Source organism: Xyrauchen texanus, chromosome 47 (genome assembly GCF_025860055.1).
Source record: "Xyrauchen texanus isolate HMW12.3.18 chromosome 47, RBS_HiC_50CHRs, whole genome shotgun sequence".
In the NCBI taxonomy this organism is placed as follows: domain Eukaryota; kingdom Metazoa; phylum Chordata; class Actinopteri; order Cypriniformes; family Catostomidae; genus Xyrauchen; species Xyrauchen texanus.
The window spans coordinates 18,377,454-18,395,577 of NC_068322.1; the positions used below are offsets into that span (position 1 = coordinate 18,377,454).

At 37.2% G+C, this 18,124-nt stretch overlaps 1 protein-coding gene across 1 annotated transcript in view; it reads left to right on the forward strand.

The window, feature by feature from the left end:
* The window catches only part of lhfpl3 (LHFPL tetraspan subfamily member 3), a 47,484-nt gene extending 32,018 nt beyond the window's left edge, over positions 1-15,466 (forward strand). The window contains exons 3-5 of the mRNA XM_052120524.1: positions 5,850-6,080; positions 9,541-9,573; positions 14,168-15,466. Of these exons, the coding sequence (XP_051976484.1) occupies positions 5,850-6,080; positions 9,541-9,557 (248 nt within the window). The 3' untranslated portion in view covers positions 9,558-9,573; positions 14,168-15,466. The remainder of the gene's footprint in view (positions 1-5,849; positions 6,081-9,540; positions 9,574-14,167) is intronic.
* Positions 15,467-18,124: the final 2,658 nt, after the last annotated feature.

The window sequence follows — 18,124 nt, forward strand, 5'->3', positions numbered from 1 at the left end:
GAGTGGGATTGATCCTGCTTATTCATTTTCATCAGCTGTAAGAAAGAACATTCAGTGCTTTAAAAATGTATTGAAATTAATTCATAAATTCAGGCATTTTTTGGAAGTGTGCACATGGCTACTCTTTTTATACTTGTTTATATACCAAGGTAATGTGTGTTATGCAGTTGTTTTGCTGGCCAGCCTGGTGTTTGCATGAATTTAAAGGGATATATCTTTCATAATTTACTCGCCCTCATGTCATACTTTTTTCTTCCCTGGAACACAAAAGGGAATGCAAAATATTTTAAGGTTTGTAAAGACATGAGTGTGATTAAATGATGACAGAATATACATTTTTGGGTGAACTATTCCTTTAAGTGTGTCTTTGATTTCAGCAGTACCGTTGCATTGCTCCTTTTCTTTTGTTCTTTCCCACCATCCATTCCTCACTTCTTTCACTGCAGGAAAAACAACAATCCACAAACTCTGCTCTATTTCTGCCATGACAGTACATAAACAGCAATCAATGCCAGTAAGAGGCAAGAAGAGACAGGAATTCTTTTAGCCTTGCATTATCTTCCTCTTTCTCCATCCATCTAGTCTTCTTGCCTTATCATCCTTGAAACTCTTTCTTCTCCTCCCATTGGCTGCAGATCTAAAGACATAATAAGGCAAATGCCAAGTCAAGCAGTGTTAAGGGAAGATGAGCGTGAGAATGCACCTTTATTACATTCTTCAGTGCTGGCTTGCATACAAATGCAAGGTTGAGTCTTTAAAGGAAAATTTCACCCAAAAATGAATATTCTGTAATTGACACTTATCTTGAGCCAAAACTGTATGACGTTCTTCTGTGGATCACAAAATAATTTTTTTTAGCAAAATGTCCAAACTGCTCTTTTCTATACAATGATGGTGGATAGGGACTTGAACTACTCCTCTAATCTCAAGCTCAGAACCACCTCTGAAATGGACAGCTCCGTCATACAAGAACAGCCTGTATATTTCAGCACCCCATGTCTGGACAGCTCCTAATCCTTGATACAAGGCTTCATCAGTAAATCGTTGGCAGAGATTACAGGATGTCATGAAAAATAGATATGCAGTGAGAGGTAGACGAGGAAAGACTAAGAGAAAAGGAAAAAGAAGTGTATCGCAAATATATCTTTCCGTATCTCCCATATGGAAACGTGCTCTAACACACAGAATTCTGTTCTTCAGCTGTTTATTTATAGCCTGTATCTACAAACGCATCTCAGATGTGACAGCATCTGTATTCAGAGCACTCCCACTGACCCAGATGCAGCACATGAGTGTGCTCTGCCAGCAAAATCAAAAGCCTTGCAATGCAACCGCAGTGTAATCTATGAGAACAGAGCTAGTAGAGCCATGCGTAGTACAGAAGCACAATCTATTCTGTCGCATCTGTTTGTTTAAAAGGAGGGAAGGATGAAATGGACTACTAATCTTTTGTAACACAGTTGAGATGAGGAGAGCTCATTATGTGAGCATAAAGGGATAGTTTTCATTTTAGCTTGAATTACGCCTTTAACTGCGTTTTAATGTTGAAAGGTTCGCCCTTCATTGGTATTTGTGTGCAGTGTAGTGCTGCAGGGAGAGGATGTGAAATAGGGAAAATGCTGAATGTTTTCTATTATTTATGAGCAATTCCCTCATAGTGTAGAATATTGTCAGTTTTACAGTAGTGCATTCAGCATCTTTCCCTCTAGCAATGTCCCATAGTGACGTCCGAGGTGAAGTGTGTAATTTCTGCAGCACCAAACAAAATATCAATGATAATGACTATGTTTGAACAGACTGATCTCATTGTGAAACTGGAAACAGTAGGTTGACTTTTCTTTAGATAAACTCGGTCTGTGCTTACCGAAATTCAAAACACTGCCCCCAGTGGCCAAAGCAGTGTGAGCTCCATTTTCCGCGTGTAATGTTCACGGACAGGTGCCAAAAGCGAGTTGTGAAGCGAGTTGTTTTCAGCTGTACTGGCTGTTATAAAAGGAATGCATATTTTATAAACTGAATCCACCCCAGCCCAAACCCTAAAGCTTACCATCATTGTATAAACAGTGTAATGTTAGAGGGAAAGGTGCAACTTTCGAATCTCGCTTGTCACTGGTTATGCAAACACGGTTATCTTCCACCAGGGAAGGTAAACACTCTTGAGCAGATTAAAAAATGTCAGATGGGAGACAGTGAGTCGGCATAATGTGGCCATTCCTAGGGTACTGAATGTCTCGGAAACAACATGCCGAATCTCTGAAGTGAAAACATGCTCTGGATGCTGGGGTGAGAGCGATTGGCTCTCAACAATAAAGGGATTACCATTAGAGTGCTGATGGTTGTTAGTATAATGAAGATGAATTATTATTATTTTTTTTTATTAGCCGCTTCACTCCTTACACAAAACAATGGATTAACGAGAGAGAGAGAGAGGTCGCAGCAAGAGGCTTTTGGTGGCTGTTCATTTTGCGTGTGTGACATAAATTGTTTCTTGTCTTTTCCTAGGACAATCTCTATTCCTTTGGCAGTATCTGTAACTCTGATGTTGTTTGTCTTCCTACTAGCACCTGTTTACATATCTTCCTCTATGTCTCATTCTTTCGCTCTTTTTCTTTGGACTGTGCTAGATTGGTCTTCTTTGGTTCATTCAAGCAGTGGGGTTCTCTGCTTTCCCCCAATTTGGCACTCCCAATTCCCAATGCGCTCTAAGACCTCGTGGTGGTGTAGTGACTCGCCTCAATCCGTTGCCTCCACATCTGAGACAGTCAATCTACACATCTAATCACGTGGCTTGTAGAGCGCGTTACTGCGGAGACGTATCGCGCGTGGAGGCACACGCTATTTTCTACGACATCCATGCACAATTAACCACGTGCCCCACCGAGAGCGAGGACCACATTATAGCGACCACGAGGAGGTTAACCCAACGTGACTCTACCCACCCTAGCAACCGGGCCAATTGATTGCTTAGGAAGCCTGACTGGAGTCACTCAGCACGGCCTGGATTGAAACTTGTGACTTGCGGTGTGGTAGTCCGTGTCTTTACTGCCTGAGCTACCCAGGCCACCGGGTTCCTAATTACGAGTTCAGAAATCTACGAGTTCAGAAATCTGTTAGCATTCCCATTCATCTCAATGGCAGTTGAACTGGCTGCTGCGTAAGGGGCTGTTAAATCAGTGTCAGGAATGAACATTTCTAGGGATGTCACGATTATGAAAATTGACTGACGATTAATTGCCAAACTAATTATTGCAATTATGACGATTAATGGTCTGTTTTAGGGCTTTCACGATTATGATGATTAATTGTCATACAAATTGTCATATTTCTCAAGGAATAAGCATGCTTCTTATACCTAAAAAGTAATTTATTCTTATTCATCTTGGAATAATATAATAACATTTCCTTTAAGGCTTTAAAAACGTAGAAAATATTGCACAGGGGTAGAATGACATGAAAAATACATATGTTTTACATTTCGGTCTATTTTACATATACAGTACAATTATATTATTTATATTATGCAATAGTAAAATATTTCTGTTCTAAATTCTTCACCATCACATGTGTACATGTGGGGCTCACCCATTAAACCCAACATTTCGCAATGAAGAATGACCTTTGAGATTCTGTGTGTATTTGAAAGTGTCTTCATTCTATCAGGAAGACTCGCAGACTTGAGTGAAATTGAAGATGACATTTATTTGATGAATATAAAACAGAAAAGTATTGTTTCTCTTTGGCGTAGGCCCCGCAGACTTGAGTGAGTCTGGCGGTCCGAAGTTGTAGTACTCGGAACCGTCATATCCTGCCGGAGATAGGAGGCAGGGGTGAGGAGCCTACCCCCGTGCAGGTCGGGACTCAACTCGTGGCGGTTGGGTGGTGGAGGTTGCCGCATTAGCACACCGAAACAGCAATGTGATAGATTGTGAGCAGACTTATAAAGCAATGGCTTACATGTGCTAATAGTGCAATGATGTACAGCTGCTAGTCTTCCCGCTAGAACTACGCTGCGCTTACATTTCTGTCTTCACGGAAATAGAGTTTGCGTGCGTCTCCTCCTCTGTGTGACTGCATGTTATTAACACTGTGTTTATGAACCCCCAGTGACCAAGAACATTTGACATTATGCTAACATTAAATTAAAGTAAAACTGAAGCACTTTGCATTGATTGGAGCAAACCTCCGCAGACAGCGTGTGCATCACATCGCAAGCGGTTAATCTTTACACTCTCTTCACAAAAAATGCCATAACACGGGAAAATGAGACACAATTAAACATGCAATTAATGACATTTCTATATTGTTTAAAATTCCCTTATTTAAATAGTAAAATATGATTGGAATTTGAAGTGCACAATAATCACGGTTTTCTCAAATAATCATTATCATTTGACGATTATTTAATAATCACGACAGGCCTAAACTTTAAAAGGCAATATCTGCCCCCTAGATTTGATTTTCAGGGGCATTTTTTTACCTTTACAACAGCATGTGTTTTCTAATATATGTATAAAGTTTATCATCCTTTTATGTCAAATATTTCAATTTAATCAAATTTCAATTGAAATATTAAGGTCCTATGTTTATGCAATAATATGTGTACAGAGAATGATGGTAAATGTAGTTTGGCTTGCAAGCCTGTCACCTCATTAACTAGCTACAGTAAATGAGTAATTTCTTATTTTCTTATTTAAAGCTTTATTGCTATTCTTCATTATTCTATTCTATATTCTATTCTTCATAATTACGATTTCACCATTTTACCTCTTCATATACTGTAGTACTGGAGCATATTTAGGTAGATATGATGAGGTGGAGGGATGCAGGAATAATCATCACTGGTGCGAGGGAAGCAGCCGTTATATACAGTATCTTTGGGATATGACTGGCAGGCCTAGAGACTGGGCAAGCGTCTCCCGAACTTATGCTTGGAGCTTCTTTTTGAGGTGGTGTTCATGTGCCCTCATCTCGTAAACACGATTATTCCTACCTGACTTCAAGGCAGAATCAGACTCTTTCGTCTTGTAACTGAGGAGAACCCCTGGTGACATTACAAACGATTCCTCTTATATAACAGATTGCATCCGCAGTACATTTTCAATGGATCATAACTGGCGCATACAGTTTTCACCTCTCTCAGCATGACATCTTTTAGGATTTGCCATGACTAGGTCCTGTGATACGCATGATAAATTGTTTTCAAGTTGCAATACATCAGGACTTATGGTGGCGCTGGGAACTAATGATCTGAGATCAGAGCTATTGCTTGTCTTGTGGTTTATGTAGTAACAGAGGAGTAATAAAACTCATGAGCCATGAAAAACTGTGGCTAAACTACAGCTATAACATGGGTGCTTGTGTCCCTAGAAGGCAGTCATAGGGATTTAATTTACACTGTGGCTCTGTGGCACTTTCAAAACATTGATCTGCCTCATCTAGCCACATTTTTTAAGCGTTTTTAAACATCTCCCGCATATGCAGCATGTTTTTGTTTTTCTATTTACTTTTAAAAACCTGTCATGAGACAACTGCAGTATATTTTTTTACACAAAAACACATTTGGTCTTAACAGCCACTAAGTTGTGTATGTGTGTACTTGAATAAAAATTTGGGGGCTCGTCCAGGATACCTCTTTCCTCATTGATCTCAACCATCAGACAACCAAAACCATTACAACCAAACAAACTAAACTTATATGATTGTTTCTATTTCAGCTCATTCTGTTTCCCAGCTTTTGCTCTAGAACTGCCATCTCTCATAGTGCTTGAGTGGCACGAGGTGCTCTGATAATTATTAAACCTATATTTATTTTCGCTGAGATATCTCATACAGTCTGCTTGCTCTCTCAGGTACGTGTCTGGTGCTGGGCTGTATGATTTATCCTGATGGATGGGATGCTGATGAGGTGAAGAGAATGTGCGGAGAAGAAACAGATAAATACACCATTGGAGCATGCTCAGTGCGCTGGGCGTACATACTGGCCATTATGGGCATCATGGACGCCCTCATTCTCTCCTTCTTGGCTTTCGTCTTGGGCAACAGGCAGGATGGACTCATGTCTGAGGAGCTGCTGGGAGACAGTAAGATGTCATATTAATATTATTTTCCAGAAGAATAATTATTCCACATCTTTGAAATGTCATGTTTTCTTACCATGGAAGAGATGAGAGGGGTATCTATGTCATCTTAAATTAAAGTCTTCACTTATGCATGTAAATAATTGAAAGACAGTTGGAAAATAAGAAGATGGAAATTCTGATTCAATTAAAATAGTTAAATAGTTGAAAATGGAAAGACTTTTAAATTTAATAGGAATTTGGGGTGGAACATATTGAAGGGCTTGTCCTTTTTTTTTCTAAATAGTCAACAGCTCAAAGGCAGGTGGTATTTATAATAATGGTGAGGGACATTCTTGTTCTTTAGTATTTTAATGAACAAAAATTTGTATTCAATAATTTTGGTGCATTTTCCCCAAAGAGAAAATCTGCTTTAAATGTACTTAAATTAACTTAATCTATACAGCATACAGATTAGCCTCAAAGCCATTAAATGTTTCTCATGAAACCTGTCAAGAAAATGTCCTGGCCCTATTTTACTACAACATTTAAAAGAAACAAAAAGGAAATTATATTTTGCATATAGAAAATAAAGCCTATTTTAGGGATTTTTTAGATTATTACATTATTTTCGTGGCAGTTAAGCACATTTTACCCTCCAAATCTCATGACCGTAATGCAAAAATAAAATAGAATCATTATGATATTCTCATTACTGCAATTTAATAAGAATATCTAAAGACTGGGAATTTAGGGGTAAAATGTAATTAAGTTTCCAGAAAATAATGCCACAATGCAAAAACTCTTAATAGCACTAAATGTAGGCTTCATATTCTTAATGCAATATTATATATATATATATATATATATATATATTGCATATTACACTGTGTGCCCAATTATAAGTCAAGTGAGTATTCTGATCTTATCATTATTTCCATGCACATTTTCCAACTCCAAACCATATGAACTTGAACGCTTATTGGATTCAATAATTTTCAGGTGGTATGCAAATGTGTAATGAGCGAGGGTGTGCGAAAGGTTATATCAAGGTGTGCCAATTATTAGGAAGTTTCATTACCTCAGGTAAAATGGGCCATAAAAGAGATTTAACTAACACTGAAAAGTCAAATATTGTAAAATGCCTTTCAGACGAATGCAACACTCTTGAAATAGCTAAACTATTGAGGCGTGACCACCGAACAATCAAACTTTTTGTTGCGAATAGTGGAGAAGGCACAAATTAACTGCAAAAGACTTGAGAAGAATTAAACATGAAGCTACCAGGAACCCATTATCCTCCAATGCTACCATATTCCAGAACTGCAAACTACCTGGAGTGTCCAGAAGTACAAGGTGTCAAGTGCTCAGAGACATGGCCAAGGTCAAGAAGGCTGAAACACGACCACGACTGCATACATGCACGTTAAAACATCAAGATTGGGCAAAGAAATACCTGAAGACAGATTTTTCAAAGGTTTTATGGACAGATGAAATGAGAGTGACTCTTGATGGACCAGATGGATGGGCCCGTGGCTGGATCAGTAATGGACACAGGGCACCACTTCGAGTCAGGTGCCAACAAGGTGGAGGAGGGGTACTGATGTGGGCTGCTATCATTAAGGATGAGGTAGTTGCACCTTTTTGAGTTGAATATGGACTGTAACTCAACTCCCAAACCTACTGGCAGTATCTGGAAAGTACTTTCTACAAGCAATGATACAGGAAGAATTCCTCAGCATTCAAGAAGGCCATGATCTTTATGAAGGACAATGCTCCATCACATGCATCCAAATACTCCACTGCTTTGCTAGCCAACAAGGGCTTCAAAGATGCCCAAATAATGACTTGGCCCCTTTCCTCACCTGACTTAAATCCTACTGAGAACTTATGGGCCCTTCTCAAATGTGAGATTTACAGTGAGGGAAGACAATACACCTCTTTGAACAGCATTTGGGAGGCTGTGGTTGCTGCGTCAGTGAAAGTTGATCTTGAATAGATCAAGAAACTCTATTGATGGACGGCTCATGGCATGAAAAGAAGGGTGTCTATATTGGTCACTGAATATTTTTGAAAGGCCAAAAATGTCATTTAATTGTCATTTTGTGTTACTTATAAAATTGAGAATAAACAAATATAATAAAAAAATATATTTTTGTTGATTTAGGGATAATCATTACCAGCAACATTTAAGGGAATTGCTTATTAAACATTGTGAATATCGCTAAAGGTTATTTAAGTCAAATTTGAATAACGTTTTGAAATATTACTGTAACAAAGGATAAACGTTGGGAAAGGAGGAGGCGAGAACCGGTTTAACAATATAAATAATATTTAATGATAAACTTAAAAAACACAAACACATACAGGGCAGCTGCCTGTAGTTCTCTCTCTCTCTCTCGAACTGCGGCCTCTGGTCACCTTTATCCGCCCCAGCACCACGGCCCGGCCCCGCCCTCCGCCCTGCCACAATTACACAAAACAACAATACAAAATAAAAATAGAAAGGAATGCTTGAATTAACAGGAAGTGCATGAACTCAAATAGAAATGCTAATATCTGGCTAATTTGTGTGCATTTCACGCATTAAATTATTATACTTAAAATTCAGACACTGTATTATTTACCTAAATGAAAATGAACAATTACAAACTGCATTCTGTATTTATCCCCATAAACATTCCAATGCATCGGTTTTCAATGCACAGCTGTTGTGCCAGTTGGTCCAATTCTTTCATTATAAGACAAAACAAGCCAACCAGAAGTGGCCAGATCAAGTGAGAACAGACCAGCATGAGAAAGATGGAGCGGTGGTCATTAAAGACAGCATCATGTGATAAGACAGAGAAAATGAATGAGATACGAGAGAGAGAGGGAGTATATACTGTGGCTTGGGCCCTTAATTGAAGCCCATGGCTCTGGACTCAGTCATGAATTACTAATAACTGTTTACACAGCTTGCTGTTAGCCTGTCCATATTAATCACAGGCACAACATCAGCTGAAATCCATGCTATGATGAACAGCACATCTGGAATTAAATGCTATTTATGGATATGAACAATAAAGAGCCTTGCATAATGAAATGTAATAAAGGGATGAACTTTGCTTCCAATAAGTCCTGGGAATCCATTCCTTAATTATTTGTTATTTAATGAAAATGTAGGGTCAGTTGTATACAAGTGTTATGGTTTTGTATGAAATGCATTGCAAATGGTGACTAAGAATGTTTGAATAGTGATGAATGAGCAATTCCCTTCTTAATCATTCTGCAGCAGTAGAGAATTTGTTGTGGTGCAGTTTGTGAAGGGCGTTTTTGTGCCATCTAGTGACTGTTATTAGTTATGCATAAAAAATTCATAAATAAAGGGTCTAATTAATGCAGATTAACTGACACTGGAGATTTGGAAATTACTCATGGGATTTAGTGCTTTTTGTTTTTTTTTTTTCTTTATTTTAAAGAACTTTTCTCCTTTTTTCAACAGAGACTGGAAATGCATAGATGGCAAATACACTAGGTGAGTGAGTATGGCCAATGAAGCCCTACATATACAGTGGTCCCAAAAAGTATCTGGTCATATAAGTCACAATTAAAAATATGTTATTGCATTAAGTAACAAAATATCAAACCAAGTGGCATTTGCAAAGAAATAATAGACTATTAAAAGGAATGTTCCGGTTTCAATTAGAAGACTCCCGTTAGTGCATTTTGCTGATGATGATAACTAAGGTGGTGGGAAAGTTTATAAATCAATTTATAGAATGTTAAAAAGTCTACAAGAATCCAAAATGAAGAAAAAAAAAAATCTTAGATTCAGTTTATTGCTCAACCTAAATCGATGAATAACGTGGGATTTTTAACTATAAATAAGACCAAAATACACCGGGGACTCTTATTTTGAAATGATGGAGACTTGGCTCCATTACAGTGCTCTATATTAAAGTATTTACCAATTTTTTTATTATAAATATATAGTACTTTGCAAAAGTTTTAGGCACTTGTGAAAAATGTTGCATAGTGAGGGTGTCTTTAAAATACTTTTCATTTATCAGTTAACATTATACAAAGTCCAGTAAACATAAAAAAAACCTACATCAATATTCGAAGCCTTTAGCCACCTTTGCCTTAAAATAAGCCCCAGTTCTCTTAGGGACACCTGGACACAGTTTTTCGTGGTTGCTGGCAGATAGGATGTTTCAAGCTTCTTGAAGAATTCGCAACAGTTCTTCTATCTATTTAGGCTGACTCAATTGCTTCTGTCTCTTTATGTAATCTCAGACTGATACGATATTCAGTGGGGGCCATGACATCTGTTGCAGGGCTCCCTGTTCTTCTATTCTATTTTATTTACTAAAGTAATGTTTGTGAGTCTAACATTTATATTTCCTATTGACACTCTAAAGCTGAAGATATAAATAACCATCTTAAGACATATGCTTTTGCACAGTACTGTGTATTTCACCAGATGAGGTTTAATGAGCAATAAGGTTTATTATTTTTAACAAGATATGAAGTTGGAGACATGATATATGTGTTGACGAGGGACGTTTCCATATAGACACATTTTTCTTTGCATCCCCTTGTGTACCGATAGCCAGCTGCTAGGTAGCTATGCAGTGTGTAAACCTCACTCCCCTGGACTCAAGAGGCACACCAGCAACTGACGATAGAGGCTGCAGCCTTTAGCCTCCTTGTTAGGTTTGAATCCCACTCGGAGCGGGTCGAGCAGGACCGGTTACACTAGCTTCAATTTAAAGCACTTGATCAGTGCCGTTTTTGGGGCCCTAAGCAAAACCACTCTTTGGGGCCCCTGCCTCCACAACACCATCCACCCCCATCCACCCTCTCTCTCTCTCTCTCTCTCTCTCTCTCTCTCTCTCTTCCAAAAAGCAACTATCAGCACTGATTAATCTGTAAAACTGATATATTGTTCTACCTCTAGTTTCAATACAAGTTAAGCAACTATTGGCACTGATTAATCAGTAAAAATGATATATTTATCTACTTCTATTTTCAATGCAAGTTAAGAAACTATCGGCACTGATTAATTGGTAAACCATTATATTGTTCTACCTCTAGTTTCAATACAAGATAAGTAACTATCGGCACTGATTAATCGGTAAACCAATATATTGTTCTACCTCTAGTTTCAATACAAGTTAAGCAACTATCGGCACTGATTAATCGGTAAACCATTATATTGTTCTACCTCTAGTTTCAATACAAGTTAAGCAACTATCGGCACTGATTAATCGTTAAACCGATATATTGTTCTACCTCTAGTTTCAATACAAGTTAAGCAACTATCGGCACTGATTAATCGCTAAACCGATATATTGTTCTACCTCTAGTTTCAATACAAGTTAAGCAACTATCGGCACTGATTAATCGGTAAACCGATATATTGTTCTACCTCTAGTTTCAATACAAGTTAAGCAACTATCGGCACTGATTAATCGGTAAACCGATATATTGTTCTACCTCTAGTTTCAATACAAGTTAAGCAACTATCGGCACTGATTAATCGGTAAACCGATATATTGTTCTACCTCTAGTTTCAATACGAGTTAAGCAACTATCGGCACTGATTAATCGGTAAACCATTATATTGTTCTACCTCTAGTTTCAATACGAGTTAAGCAACTATCGGCACTGATTAATCGGTAAACCATTATATTGTTCTACCTCTAGTTTCAATACGAGTTAAGCAACTATCGGCACTGATTAATCGGTAAACCGATATATTGTTCTACCTCGAGTTTCAATACAAGTTAAGCAACTATCGGCACTGATTAATCGGTAAACCGATATATTGTTCTACCTCGAGTTTCAATACAAGTTAAGCAACTATCGGCACTGATTAATCGGTAAACCGATATATTGTTCTACCTCTAGTTTCAATACAAGTTAAGCAACTATCGGCACTGATTAATCGGTAAACCGATATATTGTTCTACCTCTAGTTTCAATACAAGTTAAGCAACTATCGGCACTGATTAATCGGTAGACCGATATATTGTTCTACCTCTAGTTTCAATACAAGTTAAGCAACTATCGGCACTGATTAATCGGTAGACCGATATATTGTTCTACCTCTAGTTTCAATACAAGTTAAGCAACTATCGGCACTGATTAATCGGTAGACCGATATATTGTTCTACCTCTAGTTTCAATACAAGTTAAGCAACTATCGGCACTGATTAATCGGTAGGCCGATATATTGTTCTACCTCTAGTTTCAATACAAGTTAAGCAGCTATCGGCACTGATTAATCGGTAGACCGATATATTGTTCTACCTCTAGTTTCAATACAAGTTAAGCAGCTATCGGCACTGATTAATCGGTAGACCGATATATTGTTCTACCTCTAGTTTCAATACAAGTTAAGCAGCTATCGGCACTGATTAATCGGTAGACCGATATATTGTTCTACCTCTAGTTTCAATACAAGTTAAGCAGCTATCGGCACTGATTAATCGGTAGACCGATATATTGTTCTACCTCTAGTTTCAATACAAGTTAAGCAGCTATCGGCACTGATTAATCGGTAGACCGATATATTGTTCTACCTCTAGTTTCAATACAAGTTAAGCAGCTATCGGCACTGATTAATCGGTAGACCGATATATTGTTCTACCTCTAGTTTCAATACAAGTTAAGCAGCTATCGGCACTGATTAATCGGTAGACCGATATATTGTTCTACCTCTAGTTTCAATACAAGTTAAGCAGCTATCGGCACTGATTAATCGGTAGACCAATATATTGTTCTACCTCTAGTTTCAATACAAGTTAAGCAACTATCGGCACTGATTAATCGGTAGACCAATATATTGTTCTACCTCTAGTTTCAATACAAGTTAAGCAACTATCGGCACTGATTAATCGGTAGACCAATATATTGTTCTACCTCTAGTTTCAATACAAGTTAAGCAACTATCGGCACTGATTAATCGGTAAACCATTATATTGTTCTACCTCTAGTTTCAATACAAGTTAAGCAACTATCGGCACTGATTAATCGGTAAACCATTATATTGTTCTACCTCTAGTTTCAATACAAGTTAAGCAACTATCGGCACTGATTAATCGGTAAACCATTATATTGTTCTACCTCTAGTTTCAATACAAGTTAAGCAACTATCGGCACTGATTAATCGGTAAACCAATATATTGTTCTACCTCTAGTTTCAATACAAGTTAAGCAACTATCGGCACTGATTAATCGGTAAACCAATATATTGTTCTACCTCTAGTTTCAATACAAGTTAAGCAACTATCGGCACTGATTAATCGGTAAACCAATATATTGTTCTACCTCTAGTTTCAATACAAGTTAAGCAACTATCGGCACTGATTAATCGGTAAACCAATATATTGTTCTACCTCTAGTTTCAATACAAGTTAAGCAACTATCGGCACTGATTAATCGGTAAACCAATATATTGTTCTACCTCTAGTTTCAATACAAGTTAAGCAACTATCGGCACTGATTAATCGGTAAACCAATATATTGATCTACCTCTAGTTTCAATACAAGTTAAGCAACTATCGGCACTGATTAATCGGTAAACCAATATATTGTTCTACCTCTAGTTTCAATACAAGTTAAGCAACTATCGGCACTGATTAATCGGTAAACCATTATATTGTTCTACCTCTAGTTTCAATACAAGTTAAGCAACTATCGGCACTGATTAATCGGTAAACCATTATATTGTTCTACCTCTAGTTTCAATGCAATTTAAGCTCAATCGAAAGCATTTACGGCATAATGTTGATTAACACAAAACATAATTTAGACTCGCCCCTCGTTTACTAAAAAAAAGCTAAATTGGAAGTGAATGGGGCCTGTCCATAAATGTTAAATAACAGTTTTTAAAGTACAGCCACATTGAACCTGGGACATTCCTTTCAAGCTAGCTCTCATTAGGGCTGAAGGTGATTATATCTTTGATTAATTGATGAATTAAGATTCTGATGTATAAAATCAAATTTATATACCTATACTCTCCAAGATCTTCCTGTGACCTAACATGATGTTACTGTGATACTATACTGTTATAATACTGTGATATTGACAGCCAAAACATCTCCTTTGTCTGTTTCCAGGTGTTTTTGCCTTATTGAAAATAAAATTATTTAAAGTCACAATCCAACTTTATCCATCATTCTGAGCGCAGGAGACCTGATTGCAGTGGTTTGGAAAACGTTAAAGTGAGGGACCAGAATGAATGAATGAAGTCTGTAAAACTGACTGCTTTTCTTTCCATATCCCTTCTTTCACTTTACTTCCCTGGAAATGCTTTTCAGCACATCTCTAGTTTGATTTACCCTGTTATGTGCCACTTACATGATAGGGCAGCTAATGCACCCTTTAGAAAAACCTAAGACTTGGATGTATATATATATATATAAATATATATAAAAAGTGTGATTTCTTCTACATCTTGTCCTCCTCTTCAGACCAGTCTAATAATAATATAAATATTTTGTGAATTACTAAAAAACACGGTTCTAATTTAGTGTAATTTCCAAGTTGAATTATGGGATGTTGACTGACACAGAGCTGCACCACAGTCATTACTGGCCAGTGTTTCACTCTGGACCTGTATTGGCATGATCGAAAACATTTCAGCTAGAAGAACAGACACAATCACAACCACTTCACTGAGAGCTAATTTAATTGCAAGTCATCAATCTATCGGGTTTCAAATGCACAATTATTTCACCACTGCACTCTCCGACATTGTTTTAAAGGGATATGTAAACTGAGGAGGTGAGAATTCACTGTTAATATAATTTAAAAAAAATGAAGTGTCAAAATTAGGGGCCGGAATCTCTGCCATTAGTAATTGTGCACAAGCCAAGTATATACTGAATTAGGAGAGTGTTTTAAAAAGTAATATGCATCAAGTGTACACGTTGAATATCTGTATGTCTCGATTTCGATATTTCCTTCTTTGCAGTGTTGGTGCTGTATAGTTATGTGTGCCATATTTAAGATGTCCTGAGCTGGTACCATTTTGTACTCTTGGTATAGTAATTTCTCCCACCGAGAAGAAAACCCCAACAGCCTAGAATCACCAATCTTAAAGAAAACGTCATGAGAAAACCTGGAGGATGTGGTTTCAAATAGTAAAACCTACAGGAAATGACTTCACTGTGTACCTGTTGCCACTCCCTCAGTCTAGGACTGCTTTTGGGAGATTTTGGACGATACTGGAAGTTCTGAATGTAAAGAAAATTGCAAGAAGAAAAAATTATTTGCTTTATTTATTGGGTGTCTGTCTTGTCAGTTGATGTTGTATGTAGGAAATAATGTAAATACACCATTAAACATGTATTAGTTACAAAGATTCATTTAACACAATTCACCCAGATATAAATGAATAAAGATTTTACCTCTACAAACTAAAATAAAGACAATGTGGTTATTTTACTACTGTGTGTGACCTGAAACTCAATCTTCAGCATGGCAAAGCCTAGTATGACAAAATACATCACTGTGTTGTTTGGAATTGTACAAAACATTAGCAGTAATAGCTAATAGTATTTATTTGGTATTTTTTTTGCTTTCACCGATCTTTGGTTAGCTTAACAGGTGTTGTGCCAAAAATTGGTGACCTATAGAAATTTAAGACTAGAGGTCGCTGTTCATCGAGAACGCGCTCGTGCATGTTATCGTGAGCGCGCCTGGCGAGTTTGTCGACAATGCTGAGGATTGAACGATGCTGTAAAAACTACTTCATTTACTTCAAGAAATATCCGTATTAGACAAGCTGTCCGTGCTATATTCTCATATTTGTATATTTTTCTGTTTGTGTTTTGCCATTGTGGATATTATTTATGCGTCAAATACATTAATAAAAATTAAAAGTGTTAATTGTTCATTTAATTTTGATTGTGTTTCCCGTTGTGATGGTTATTTAAGTGTAAAGTATATTTCTAAAAGCGTAATAATTATTATTATCAGTATTATTGTTACTGTAATTAATAATATGAATACTTTTGTATTATTTTCACAAAATGTATGTCTAAACTCCACTGATTTGTCTCTAAAAGGCATTTTAATATTAAAGCCTTTAATGTTCTTCAAATTAATTGTGGTAATGTATAAACTTGAACTGTTTTGTTCCCTAAAAAGCATTTTGGTCTGATGTAAATATCTACAGATAAAGTAAAGGCGCAATCACGATAACATGCACGTGCGCCAAGCGCGTTCTCGTTGAAAATCGACCTCTAGACTCAAATTTCCACCGATATTTGGCACAACACTAGTGTTCTACTGACTGCCGAGACGTCTCCAAGCAACCAAACTGCAAAGGACTATCGATAATATTCAATGATAGCATATGTATAACAGATTTATTTAACATATTTTACACATTTGTCTCGGAAAACGTTTGCGAAGCAAGTTTTATTATCGTTTATACTACAGGGCTGTTGAATGCTTGATTCTGATTGGTTGAGAACGTTCTAAGGTGTGCAATTATTTTCAGGGAAACGCACGGCTAAAGTAGTTCCAGGCAGGTCTTGACTGCATTACAGTTCCATATCACTTTGCGTTGTCAACTGTAATAACGGAAAATAGCATACAATTCATAACAAGAAGTGACAGCGACAAATCCACTTAAACTTCAAGAGGAAAAAAAATGACAGACTATTTTGATTTTCCGGAAGTAAATTTTAATATTTATGGTGAACATAAACATTTTAACAACTGGGCGACCGCAGTATTGGATAGATGAAAAAACAAATAAACGGATGAGGACATCAAAGGCAGCCGGCAACAACAAAAGACAAAAAACAATCAGCGAAGAACAGCTAGACCGACTCGAGGGCTGAAAAACATGAAGAAAACACCAAAAAAACAACAGCTTGGGCTGTCAATGTGTTTAACGTGCAGTTTAATTTTAATAAATAAATTCGCTCGAATTAACGAATGAATTATAACGTATGAATTAATAAATAAATTAAATAATATGACGCATCATGATTTTCTGTCTCATTATTGCAACCTCTGTCTCTCTAATAACTACACTAATAACTGCATTAGTCTGCTGTCAGTGGCTCAAACCTCCGTTACTAACTCTAAAATTACGCTTTGGAATTAGCAACGGAGGCATGGGATTAGATGCGTAAGAAATTAGTCCTACATACAAGAGCGTTTTAATGACAAAAACTTGACAAACGCCTAGAATCACATCATCTGAACAATGTTTCGAGGTGTGGTAACTGTAGTATAAGCGGAATAATTGACGACGGGCCGTTGAATTATTAGAAAAATAATGCACACCGGGTGGTAATGCGGTCACGACGGGAAGCGGAGTGGCCGTTACACCTCGGGTGTGCATTATTTTTCTAATAATTCAACGGCCCGGAGTCAATTATTCCGCTTATACTACAGTTACCACACCTCGAAACATTGTAACGTAGGAATTTATGAGTCATTGATGCATATTGTTTAGTAAAAGTGATTTTTTATTTTTTATTTTTTTGTAACTATATCGTTCTGACATCTCTGTAAAATAAGTGTTGTAGTATTCCGCAGTTTGTACGTTGGAAGTCCGAATTTAAGTGGCGTTCTGTGGCACTTTTCTGGATTCGAAATTGGAACTCAACTTTGGGACGCAGCACAAATGGAAACGGTCACGTAACATTCTTCTCTTCATACCGACTGGTCACATAATCTCGACCTTGATTCTCATTTGTCATATCAACCTTAGTCTGATTGGTCATGTACCTGTCAGACGTGATTCTCATTGGTCATATCAACCTTTGTCTGATTGGTCATGTACCTGTCAGACTTGAATCTGATTGGACAATAATAAGGCCATAAATAAACTGCGGCTTTTCAGGAATTTGTTTTAACTAATTTCGGAAGAATGGAGACTAATGTATTTGAACATGAAAAACGTTTCAGTAAGGATACTTATTTGTTAATCATCATAGAGCTATTCAGCCACTGACATCAATGTGTAGGCAAACCTGGAAGTTGTGGGTTCCCTCAGGATTTTACTATGGGTTTTTCCTAGAAAAAGGTATTTTGGAATTACAAGTAAATAA